This window comes from Stegastes partitus, unplaced genomic scaffold (genome assembly GCF_000690725.1).
Source record: "Stegastes partitus isolate 25-593 unplaced genomic scaffold, Stegastes_partitus-1.0.2 Scaffold9, whole genome shotgun sequence".
Classification (NCBI taxonomy): Eukaryota; Metazoa; Chordata; class Actinopteri; family Pomacentridae; genus Stegastes; species Stegastes partitus.
Window position 1 is genome coordinate 867984 of NW_007577740.1, and position 13768 is coordinate 881751.

A 13768-nucleotide genomic window follows, 5' to 3' on the forward strand; every position below is an offset into this window, starting at 1 on the left:
CTCGTGAGTGTGACTTGACATTTGCACAATTTATCCTTGTAAACATCTCAAATATTCCTAGATATTTAGATATTGTTAGAAAAAAATCTACATGTTTGTTTACTATTATTCTGTCAAGAAAAACAAAACATCTAAATTCAAGTCACCAAAAATAAATCAAATGGATCAGACTCTGCACAGCTGAGAAGCCATGACTGACTCAGCTGTGGCCAACATGAGAAAAATGTAAACAGCTTTCAGGTAACCGGCAGACAGTGTTACCACAGAGCAGACAGCAGGAGACAGAGACGACAAGAGATACTGAGAGGAAAATAAAACATACTGGATCAGTGACATCAATGCAGCGTGGTTCATAACAGTGTACAGAGGAACGAGTAGTCAGCAAGCTGTTGGAAGATGCATTTAGCATGATATCTCTCTAGAGTTGTGTGAAAAACAAAGATTGCAGACATTGTAACGATGGTAAATATCAATAGAATGTAGAGCCTCTATTTTTTCCAGTAATGCTATCACCTGTGGCCGCTTGGAAAAATGTACGTCAATTCCATTTTTTTTACTTTTTTTTTTTCTGGTAAAGTGAACAAGAAATTAGTTTCACCGTTTTTGGCATTATAACTGGGTCACACAGCACAAAAGACATTTCTGAGTTCTCTCTCCTTCTAGCCATGGTTGTTCTGTTTCCATAGAGGTGCAGGACTTTATATTGTAGAGCAAAAATGAGCTCACAGTGACAAAAAATGTGACAGGAGTAGAAAACACCTTGCAAATGATTTGGGTTCAGATAAGTACAGCTGGTTCAATGCAAAAAATAAGTATTATTTTAATGTTTTTTTGTAAGCCAAGCAAGCTTATTTGTAACTCGCCAGCTCGCAAATTAATGCACTGGTCAGACAGCTAGTGAGTCAGTCTGGGGCCTGGAACCCGAGCCAGCAAAACTATCTATAGTTTATGGAAGTGGGAGGGCGACAGAACGCCGCTAAGAGACTATCACTTTACCCTGTCTCTCTCTCTCAACTCATTTAGGCCACAGTTTCTAGAGAGGAAGAGTGTTTTCAAAATTAGGAGTGTTTGAATGTACAGACGTTGGTGTGTGTGTGTGTGTGCGTGTGTGTGTGGCAGAGAGAGAGGACGTTGTGTGTGTGTGAATGTAAGCAGTGGAAAGTGAAAGAAGGGACACAGGTGTGTGCACGAGAAGACTAACAATGGCCTTAACTCGCCTCTGTCTTCTCCTCTTCCTCTTGCCTTTCTCTGCACTGGGACAACGCTACCGAACTCATCAACAACTTCAACAACAACCACAACAACGTCTCCATGGGAACCGTAATAGCTTCAGCCCCACCTGCCACTTAGGTGAAGAAGGGGAGCTGCTGTGTGACCGCTGTCAGCCGGGCTACACAGGACCTCGATGCGACAGGTAACACACAACCAGAACACATGACAAGTATGAGGAATGAAGCTTTTCATAACAAACACACGTATGCTTTAAACACCTGAAATCATTTCATTGTTAGAAATGAGCGTTCATGTCATTCAATTCAGTTTTTCCAATTTACCAAGTATGTTCCATGATCAAACTGTGGATTCATACTGAGCCAACTACATTATCTGAAATGTGCATAGATGTGTGAGAGCACTAAAGCTATTGTCATTGTTTTCATTCCCGAAAATGTCTAAATAAATCAGGCTTATAGCCAGCTGTTACCAAATGACAACGGAGACGGCTGCTCATTAGTTGTTTTCTGAGTACTATATGTCTCATTGTCCATCCCTCTTTCTGTCCATAGCACACTTTAAGTTGAGTGACATTTGTGTTCCATTAGCTGTGGGCTTCTTTACCAACTCAGGACTAATGAGAAGTCTTTCTCTCTGGATGCTAGTCTTGTTAAAACTTCAGGCTATGCTGTCATGTGATGACGCACACTGAGTAAATATAGTCTTTTCACCACCCAGGCTCACTGAAATACAACACATTCAGACTCTTTTGTATTGAACTGAAGCTGCACATAGCTGGAATTCTGACGTGTTATGAATAGTTTTCTGTATATTTTAGTTTTGAGGAAAACAGTGTCATAATTACTGTACCTTTTATTTATTTATTTATTTTTAAAGCTTTAAAAACTTTGTGCTCGTTTTTAAAGGATGGAATGGGTTTCATTAAGGCCTTACATGTAGGTCTTCACTGATATGTTTATCAGAGAAGACAATGTTGTCCACCAAATCCTCACCAGTTTCTAGTAAGCCGATCATTTACTACTGCTTTATTGGTAAATAATGAGTCAGGTTGTTTAAAAAGTCCGTTTGATAGGTGTGTGGCAAATATGAATTCTTGCCAACTGATATAATGTAGATGCTAATTCATTAAAGAGAGAGTTTCCTTCTCTGTGTTTGCCATTCAGTCTGAAATATCAAATATTGTTAATGATAGATCTATAAAGCCTAAACAATGTTAATATGGCAACATGCTCTACAACTTATAAATCACTTATTCAGAAGTGGTGTGTTTCTATCAAACTAATAGATTTATAGGCCTCATAGTAGAGGATACTGACTAGACTATAATCAGACTAGGTCTGGTGGGGGCCCACTAACACAAATCTGTGTGCTTCTGACCTACACTTTAAAATAAATATAGTGTATATGCGGTCAAGGCTGTCCCTTTTATAGGCTGCTTATTTGAGATGTTTGCTATTGATGGCAGTGTTACTGTTTATATGCTCGCATACACTGGACACTATGGCAACTGCTTTGACATGTTCATCTTAAAATCTTCTCTCATTGAAGAGAGAAGTGTTCCTTGGTGAAAATAGCAGATGGAAATGCTTTCATGGGCTGGTTACAGGTTAAAATTGTCTTATTCTACATTAGTGAATGGTATCTACATTAGACATTTTTTGTTATCGTAATTTAAATCTCCCACATTGTGAATATGGAGATGAAACATTGAGCTCCAGACATGTTTTCAGCTGCAGTTAGCTGGGTCTGTTATAATTGTTGCTGCTGGTGAACACGGGGCCTCAGCTCACTGCCCTGCATAGTCTGCATGCCTCGCCATGCTGTCCACAGCTGAACCTCTCTGTCTGCCTTTCAGTCTTTTTATAAAGCTCATTTGCCACAGGAGGGAAACTGACTCATTGTCATTTGATTGGTTGGCTGAAAAAGAGCAACAGTAAAGGTAGAAAGCAGATGGCAAAGATTTGGTGATAAGATATATTCATAATACATCACACACAAATGTAATCTGGTAGAAAACAAAAATTACCCGAAAGCATATTTAAGAACACAGTTTGGTTTTAAAGTAGCATCATTTTGGTAGACAGGACTGCTACTACACATGGACACAGCTCACATCACCACAACAACAGGACTGAACGAACCCTTCCTGATGCGGCTTTACAAAGAAAACTATTAGCTTTTTGATGCGAGGGGCAGGACATTATCATACAATCTCCACCTCTGGATTTACAAAGTTATTCAGATCATCAGCTCTACATAATGTTTTTCAAAGTATAATTTCAAGTATGAAAAAGCCATACTTCTAACCAGCTTGTGCTGATCCACTGAATTCTACACGGTTCTTGATGCGTTCCCAGTTTTTGCAGCACCTATAATCTAAAGTAATGCCACTGAAGGTAGCTGTTTGTTGACTTAGAGGTTAGATTGTGTAAAATTGGAGCAAATTAGTCCACAGTTATATATCTTTCCAATTTTGCACCATTCCAAAACATCACCAGGCACCTGTGAGTGTCTGTGCCTGTGTGTGTTTGTTTTAATCTCTACGTGCGTGTCCATTTATATATGTGCAGCTGAATATACAGGACACATCTGTGTGTACATTATCATGTTCACGTCTAAGTGCTGCTCTGATACCATATGGTGCCTCCAGTCAGAGAAACAGAGCAGCTCCTTCCTAAAGGGGAGAGAAAGAAAGAGAGCCGTATTGACTCCGAACACATCGGAGCTGATGCAATGTAAAATAATATTTTATTAGTAATGACAGTATTAAAGAGGTAATCAGCAGTTGGTGTTTCTTGCTCTATTAGTCTAATTGATACCTGCTATGCACTACCTGCCATTACACTTCATTATCTCCAGTGCTTTTGTTGTTGTTAGTGGTAATTAATTGTAATGTGCCAATTTGTCTGTGTTATGGGCTTTAACAAAATAAGCTACTCTATTCCTCCCATGCTAATAGACTATCCACTCACCGCTAAGTGATTCTGCTTTTCAATTTGCTGTCCATAAACAGCCATTTAGAATATAGCTGAAAGCTCTTTAATGCAGCTACTTAACAAATATGTCAGCTAAAACATTAAGTCACCAGCTGCTATTCAAGGTTTTCCAGTATGTTCAGATGTTATTTGTCTCGCAGATATGATTTTTCTGTTACATTTGTTTGAATTTAGGTGACTTAATGCAACTAGCTGATGATATGATGGATACAATGTTCCTTAATTGATCACAATTTATTCTAGAAAACAGGAGAATTATAATGAGGTTTACACTGAATGTTAATGTCACTTTATTTGTTGATATTAATGTTAACAACCTTGTAAATGACAGTAGCGCTGCATGAAGCCTCAGTGATGGGACACCTTGATGAAAAACTCTAATATTCATTCCTGAGGTTTAAAAAGAAAATCCCTTTGTAAGTCTGGCAGATGCTCAAAGTAAAACATTCAATAAGAACAAGAACAGCAGTGATGAAGTATTCAGGGAGAACATGTTACTTGTCAGCAAAGCATTGGTTCAGCATTACTACCAGCAGATGTATTGTCTGCTGTGGTTGTAGTTGTTGTTTTTAGTGCCTTACAAAAATAGAACACTTGGGGGAAACACTAAAGAGTGCAGTGTAATTTTCAAGAACTTTGAAAAACTGTCCATAGCCAGTGTCCAAGTACCAGTTATCAACATTTAAAGTTCTAAAGTTATCTGCATCATTTGTGTTGTGTGGGTGTGGTTTGATAGGATTCAGCGGACAGATGCAACAAGAGTACAACTGTCATCAGTCTTTAAACAGTCCACTGCACACCGGTGTGGACAGCACACCCAAATTAGCTTGGACAGAAATCCCTCGTGTGAAAGAAGCAACATGCTTTCATCTTTGACAGAATTGTTTGGCTCATGTAGGACTCTGTTGCTGAGAGTTAAGCGCTGATTACAAAAGTTGACTTTAAAATGCAAGTAAAGCTTTACTAGTTCGCTTCCACAGGTATAGCCAAGTATTTAGAATGTTCATGATTTCAATATTTAGAGTGAAGATCAGACAGAATGTAGAAGGGGCTGCTTTATGGGAAAGTTGTTCAACACAATGACTGAGTGCAGCAATGAAGCCCCTTTCAGACATGTGCTCGTTTCCATTAGTCTGACGACATCTGAACATTACGGCTTCATTGCCTGAAGGGACCAACTACTATTTTTGTTTCACTTTAAACAATCACAGGTGTGAACTGCAAGCAGTCAGCAAACAGTGTCTTTGGTGCTCTTCCAGGGGTTTTTGGACCATGATTGGTGCTAAAATATGTAAAAAAAAGTTTCCCTTTATCACTTCACGCAACATGAAGTGCATTGTTTGTGTAGATCACAAGAAACTTTTCTTACTCCCTTTGCCCTATAGTTTTACATCTATAACATACTGAAATGTCCATGGAAATTAAACTTAGCTCTGTATTCAGGTTAGATTAATAGGACTCACCCATAAGTAATGTGATCCAGGATTTGGCCAAGCGTTAACAAGGGATAATGTTTAGTTTGCTGTTCTTAGGAGTCTTTTCTTTGAATTTGTTATATATCTTCAGCTTCAGACAGCAGCAGGATCCATAGGAACATGTTAAAAGCAAAAGAACTGTACGCATTTATGCACATGGAACAATAGCAGTAACTTAATTAATGACTTAGCTTTGATATCTGCGATAAATCAGGAGATAAAGTTGACATGCAGATAAACAGGTCAGCCTCTGTTTGCTACTCTACTCTAGCCTTTTCTTGGACCACCATTCAAGGTTGATCATGTGCATCTGAGTCCAACAGTTTACAAAGGCGAGGAACATGCCATCATCTTTAAATTGGCTCAAAGTAGGCTCCCGCTGAAGCAGAAGTGTTTGTTAGTGTATTACTATGTATTATACTTCACTTGATGTACTGTCTAGTCTTGTATGACGTGGCCATGTAAGACGAACATGGCCCCATGTCTCTGTCAGCCACTGTGGTAGGTCTGTCTGAAAGAGACTGTGGAAGAAGAGTAACATAAAAGTGATCTATGTCTGAATGGTCGACTGCCATCACTTTACCAGACTAATGAAGCAGCAATGTTACATATGTAAGGGAGAAGCCCAGCCTGTCTTCCCATGGCACCAACTTCCCATTCATTATACTAAAAATAAGAGAGCATAACTTTAAGATCCAAACGCCTCTCTCTTTCTCTCTCTGTAACCCTGCACCAGTTAAGCTCACCGTCCATTTCCTGTACACTTGATGGTTTTGACCAGGTGTTAACCTCCTTAATATATCTCCTTCTGGCCCTCTGGACTCCAACTATAAATACCTTCACTTCCTCTTGACGACCCGAGTAACTACACACACTTACACAGGCTGTATAGAACGGAACAGTGAAGCGCTGAAGCCTTAAACAGTGAATTCATCTTGTAAATAAGGCTAAATACAAACACAAACACACGCTTTCTCTCCCTCTTCTCTCCTATCAAGACATGAGATTGCTGCCAGTACAATTCTCCACTTGACTAGAAGGATGTACTTGTGGTGCAACACACACCAACACAGCTGTACCCATGCAGACACACTTCAGCATCATGTGCACACACACACGCACACACAAAAGCTAATAAACCAGTTCTATTGAGTACCAAGGAGGGTCAGTGGTAATAATGGCTGGCTGCTCTTGACTCTTTCCCTCTCCCTGTCCTTTCTTTTCCCTCCTCTCTAAATTCAATTCTCTTTTCAATGTGAAGACCTTTCCCCCCTCTCCAGCTCTCTCTCTCTCTCCCTCTCTCACTTGTCCTCTGTCCTCTCTCCCTCCTTCCTTTTGCTTTCTCTCTGTCTCTCATCCTCTTTCATCTCAATTCCCTTTTCAGACTGTGGAACTTTATTTCAGCTTAGACCTGCTTTATTTGGTTTCAGTGGCTCTTGTCACGGCACAGCACTCTCAGGTTAATTTATTTTCCAGCATCTGGATATCCTCTTATTATTAATTAAATGAAACCGTCTGAGAAAGTAAAGAAAATAGAAATCCTGGAATGATTTGAAAGTTAACACATTTGTGCCTTCTTGTTGTCGCTCAGCGGTCCTTAAATATGCTAACACACGTACTTTCCACAGACACCACAGAGACATCAGTAATATTTTTCTACTGAAAGTCTTTTTAATTATTTGTATAACCTCTTAAAGACATGTATATTATTCTACATTATTTGTGTTATTGTTTGCAGGAGTAGCATTTAGACATTTGTTGCATGTGGTTTGCTAATATAGAAAGAAACAATCAATGGATTTCAACAGTCCTTGAACTAAAAATGAGTGAACTGTGGTCAGGAAACATACCAAATATTGACTTAAAATTGTGATCTGTCATCACTTTACTATACTGGTCTCATCAAAATTTCTCCAAAAATAACCCAGTTACACCAAATTCTGTAAAACTACAGAAAAGAATAAATAAAATGCTCCTCAATGCACACCTGTAGGGACTTGGGAAAATGTTGAACACGCTTCTTAATGCTTAAACAAACTCTTTTTTTTTCTTTTCCTAGATGATTTATGACATTTTACCTATGTCTTACTGCACAAAAGACATTTCTGAGTTCTGTCTGCTGCTAGTCGTGGTTGTGCTGTTTTCATAGATGTGCAGGAGCAAATTATCAAAATGGCCTGAAACTGTTTGGGGTTCAGAGGGTTAAGATATATAAATGTTGAGTAAAACCTAGACAGCTTGCTCTAAATAACCTGTTTTGAAACCAACTGCCTGAAGGCATTAAATCTCCATTTTATGAAATCTCTATCAGGGCTTATTTTTATAAACTTTGATTTCATTTCTGTCGATGCATGGTTTGGGTCTGCCCTCTAGCTCTTTGTGTGCATCATTGGATTAATGTCTGTCTCAGTGTGTATGTGATGGAACTGTGTGTTTAATATGAATTATACAACAAGTACCTTTCGCCAAGTAGTCTCACTGGTCACAAACATGCTGTATCGATGCTTATAATTCCAGTGGATTCAGCTGGATGAGCTTTATTGCTTGTTTATTTTGATATTGGTTGCCAGCTCTGGTGGGATCAGCCTTTGGTTAGTAGTCCTGTATCTGAAGATCAGTGAGTTTTGAAATATAAACACTGGAAGCTGACGTAAAAAAAAAAAAAAAGTAAACACACACGCACACAAAAAAAATTATAGTATTTATCTGCTTTTACCTGCTGAAATGTGAGAGTAATTTTCTGTAGTTGTTAGACACAAAGGAAAGAAGAGAAGGTGAAGCAATATGGGGTTTTCTTGCAGAGTGGAAAGCTGAGAGAAAATATATTTTCAAGTATCATTTTCTTTATAAAAGCAGAGCAAAACCACATTTTGAAGAGATGTTACTGCAGCATCTGCTCTTTCAATGGGAGAGAAGGAGAATTACAGGGTGACATCGCGTTGCTCCAACTAGAAAGCAAAAAGCTGGGATGGTGATCAGGTATTGAGGTATTTTAAAGCTCCTGTGTGTGGAGTAATACGATCTTTGACATTGTCCTGATGGCGTCAGTGTGTGTTTGTAGGAAAACGGAGACACAGTTTCTGCAGTCAATGTCAGCCCAGTCATTCTCAGGGAGACAGGTTAGTGTCTTTTTAATGCCACCACTAGGAATCGCCTACTGCAGCCTTGATGCAGCAGATTAACTGGCATGTTTGCCGCCTGTGTTGACATGACATATGTGCAATTTATGATGCCAAATATTAATTAGTAGAGCCTTCTAAATATTCCAAAATATCTTTTTTAAATTAACTGTTTACTTGTTCCCATAGTTGACCATGCTTACAGTCCCCGCAACATGAAACAGAATTATCATTCTGTCCACGTTTCCACTGCCTCCTAGATGTTCCAATGGATACTACGGCCAGCCCACTCTACCAGGGGGTTCCTGCCAGCCTTGTGATTGCCATGACAACCTGGACCTCTCCGTACCTGGCAGCTGCGATCCAATCACAGGCCAGTGTCTGCGGTGTCGCCAGGGTTATGGCGGCCTGGCTTGCAACAGCTGTGGTGAAGGTTACTACGGCGACGCCATCACAGCAAAGAACTGCCAACGTAAGTAATTAGACTAACAGCAAGAATTTATTTTTTAAAACTGTCCAACCAATAAGTTAATTTTTGCTCCATATATTTCAGATATTAGAAACACACACTCTTGCCAATCCAAAGCAGTCACTCATTTTTATGCCACAACCTTCTTTTTTGTGCTATACATGCTTTACTCAGTAGATGGTTGCAAGGGGCCTGGAGCGTGTCCCAGCTGACTTAGGGCAGATGGCAGAGTATATCCTGGACAGCTCACCAGTCCATCACAGGGCTGATACAGAGAGACAGACATGCACACTCACTCTCACACCTACACCGGACAATTCAGTCACCAATTAACCTCAGCATGTCTTGGTTGAGGGAGAAAATTTAGGCAGACACATGCAAACTCCACACACACAAAAGCTCCTGCCGTAGGGGTAATTAATGATATGAAAAGTATTGTTATGTGACTGGTGCAATAAGGCTGCAGGGTGGCGCAGTTGGTAGCACTGTTGCCTCGCAGCAAGAAGGTTGCCGGTTCGTGTCCCGGTGGGGGCACCGGAATCTTTCTGCATGGAGTTTGCATGTTCTACCCGTGCAGCATGGGTTCTCTCCGGGTTCTCCGGCTTCCTCCCACAAGTTGAGGTTAATTGGTGATTCTAAATTGTCCGTAGGTGTGAATGTGAGTGTGCTTGGTTGTCTGTCTCTAAGTGTAGCCCTGTGATAGACTGGCGACCTGTCCAGGGTGTCCCCTGCCTTCACCCTGAGTCGGCTGGGATAGACTCCAGCCCCCCCGCGACCCTAGTGAGGATTAAGCGGTGTATAGAAAATGGATGGATGGATGGTGCAATAAGCTAACTTCTGCTTAGTTGGCCAAAGTTACACTAGTTCGCTTTAAAGTCCAGTGGAATGGTATGATCAGAATGACAGGTTTTGGTATTGCTGCCGAACTGTAAAAGTTTAATTAGACGACAAATCAGACTTTTATCTCAACATCCTGACTTTACATCCCATGTTTCTAAGATTTTAAACAGGGATTACTTTGGTGACTCCAAGTGTTGGTGTCAGAAAAAGACTCCCATCCCCAACAACCGACCCCTGGACACTGACTATAAAATGGGTTTAACAACATGATTAGAGCAGTTTGTCTTGATATTGTCAACACACAGTGTGTCACCAGAAGAACCTGTAATCAGAAAAAAGGCCACATTGGGACTTCAAGAGAGACAATATCGTTTGTTTTTCAGTGAATTATTATTATAAAGACATTATTCGTATCATTATTATAAAGGAAGCCTGGAGTCCTGCTTGTGTGTCTCAGCAGGGGGTTTGCACTGAAGAGCACTGTTTCCCTATGAAACCTAGTTTTTGCTAAATGATACCTTTAAACATTGAGTAGATAGTGCACCATCTGGAGTGTGTGTGTGTGTGTGTGTGTGTGTGTGTGTGTGTGTGTATGTGTGTGTGTGCGCGCATCGACAAGCAGCTGTGCTAGTAGGAGGTGTGATGTCGGAGCAGCCCACTGACTGCCAGCTGTGTTCAAGAGTGAGAACAAAAACTATACCTGTAAAGAGAGAGACTGGGAGGCAGAGGAAGAGAGAGATGGCAGGGAATACAGACGTACAGATGGCACTTGTTTGTGAAAATCTTCATTTAAACCTGTGCTGTTGACAAAAAAACAGTGGCGCAGGCACTAATGCGGGCGGAAAGACGGATTAACAGACAGACACCTGACGCTGAGCGATAGACAGGCAGACAGATAAAACTGTCAGAGCAGCACAAAAGCAGGTAGACAGGCTGACAGAGGGTATTAATGTGTATTTGATAGTTCATTGTTCTGTAGTTGTTTCCCCTCTCCACCCAGCTAAATGGTTATTGATTAATCAGCCTGATCTATTGCTCTCCTACAGTGCTGATCGGCTGCTTGTGTCTGGGAGATGGAGAGCTGTTATTGATCCTGTACGAATGACAAAAGACCACCAAGAATTATTAAAACACTACAACTCTCTCTCTCCTGCTCTGTGCTTCTGTCAGTCTGTGTCTCTCTCTCCGTCTGCCTCCCTCTCCCTAGCGTTCCCAGTCTTAATGAATTTTATTGAGTGGATCAGAAGAGTTCAGGCCGAGTCCATTTGTGCACTATTAGACTGTAAAAATCCTTTACTTTTTTCTTTTGATGTCAGAGTTCCCATCTGCGGCCATTTTTGCTGCAGCCATTTTGTATCTCCCCCTAATAGTGGTTCAGTTTAATTCCGCTTCACAATGGAAAATGGTTTGATTTTGCAAGAAAACTTGACCACAAAGCAATTTGTCTGAGGAATAAATTCAAGAAAATGAACTCCTCTGACCATTTCTCACACGGAGAAAAGTCGTTGGGAAGTTGTTGAGCAGATATGTGAATTGCTCTGTCGCACATTTGTCCAATCACTGGAACAAAGTGGATATGTAGTAATTCAATAATGTAATTATGCTTCCTGTGTGGCTGACACTTAATGAATGCTTCATAGATGATTCCAACAGTTGATCAATAAACTCTTTGGGGCTCTTTGGGGAAACGCTCAACTCTAATTCTACTACTCTTAAAAGCCTGTCGATTGCAGAGGTTCTAAAACTTTTCATCGGGCTAATGGGCCCAAAGCAGAAATGAGGTAAAATTAAAAACCTTTTTTAAAAAAGCAAGATCTTTGAACCAGATTACACTGTGTTATAACCAGCCGAAGCCACAATCAGAGCTTGAGTTTGATGAGTCAGAAACAATAACAACCTGAATTTTTACCACGTGTACAAGTCAGTGATTTTCTTTTGATGTATATTAGATTGCAATAGCAAACACAATGTATTATAGTGTGTATGATTAACAGTGATCATAAGTACTGTTTTTTGTTGTTGTCAGATAACATGCAATGATCATTTTATTATTTACACATCATATACATACAGCTGCACTTTCAAAAGGAAGTGAGAAATTTTTCTCTTAACACTTTCCTTTCAGATGACTTCAGTCAAACTGCTTAACCCTGGATCCCACCACTTGAGCCGACCAGTGGGCAGTCATGTGTTTAAAGTAGTGCTTGAGCAGGGCTGCTCACACACAACTCACACACCTGAGTTTATAACCCTTTAAAATGACTTGTAAGGTGTTTTGCTGTAGAGCGTTGGTAACAGAAGCAATAAAATGCAATACAAGTAGTGCAGTTTTATTTTAGAAATCAAGTACATTCCAAGTACAACCATGACATTGGTTTTGCAGATTAAGCATCTAAACATCCAAATGAGGTGCAGGCGGCTAGCGGGCAATGTGACGTGAGGTGTTTCACATATCACTGTGTCCACAGAGGCATTTTACATGCACAGAAATGTGCTGTTTCTGAACATTGCCTGCTTGATAGTTGTGGACTAGCAGGCCACTAGGTGGTCACATGACAGCCGCTTTACCTTCGAGGTGTCGAACCAACAAGTCACAAACTTTGGGTTTTATTACGAAAACCATTCAGCAAAAAGTATATCTGAAAAAAAATGCATTGAGAAATAAACTATGCAGTTGCTGAATCTGTCCTCATTGTAGTTCAACAACGACTAGTTTTGTGAGGAATCAGATCTCCGCTCCCTGTGCCAAATTTGCATAAAGTTGAATTCAAGTCCACTTTATGCAAATGAGCTCGCAGACAACATTGCTAGAAATGTCCAGAACACGACACGAGGCATTTCACATACACAATGAATACAAAGCAAGAAACTGACGGATCCTGTGTACCATCGGTTTCAACGCGCCTCAGCACCTGCATGCATCTCATTTGTATAACAAGCTTAGACCTCACCTTTATGCAAATAAGGCTTGTCAAGCAGAGGTCCGACACCTCGCGAAACTTTGGTAAAACCTCTTAACTAGCCGTGGTTAAACTAAACTGAGGACAGGTTTAGCAACTGCATAGCTTATTTCTCACCTTGTTTTCAGAAATATTTTTCATAATTCTGTTTCGTAATAAAAAAAGAAAGTTTGTGGCCAAGCCGCCATGTTGGTCTGACACCTCTACAGGACTGGCTTCTGTGTCTACGATCTGGTAGAGAGTGGAAGAATGAGCCGAGCTCTAATGGGTCTAGGTGATTGTACACAGGTGAGCCGATCCCTGCAATAATCACTCACATACCACACATACAACCAGAATGATGAGAGAGACAGGGAGAGAGAGAGAGAGACAGGGAGGGAGAGAGAGAGACAGGGAGAGAGAGAGAGAGAGAGAGAGAGATGGGGGCTACGCTGAGGCTGACATCTTGAAACCATGGCTACCGTGTTTAAAAGTGGACACTCACCAAAGATAGCAAAGACAGTGTAATGCAAGATGCTCAATGAGCAAAGGCTTATTTTATCAGTAGCCCGAGGCCTTACCCACTAAACCTCCACTACCCCCCTTACATGTGGTCAACATTGTGAAAGGGTCCATTTTAAGCCAATGCATGATACATTTTACCTGGCCAAATAGCTTTTGGCCTTAGCCTAAAAAA

The 13768-nt window shown here is 40.5% G+C and overlaps 1 protein-coding gene across 10 annotated transcripts in view; it reads left to right on the plus strand.

Moving 5' to 3' along the window:
• lama2 (laminin, alpha 2) overlaps nt 1–13768 on the plus strand; it is a 225864-nt gene that overhangs the window by 116354 nt on the left and 95742 nt on the right. For all 10 annotated transcript variants that reach the window (XM_008284577.1, XM_008284594.1, XM_008284585.1 and 7 more), the window contains exons 20-21: nt 1328–1414; nt 9084–9295. In XM_008284577.1, the coding sequence (XP_008282799.1) occupies nt 1328–1414; nt 9084–9295 (299 nt within the window). The remainder of the gene's footprint in view (nt 1–1327; nt 1415–9083; nt 9296–13768) is intronic.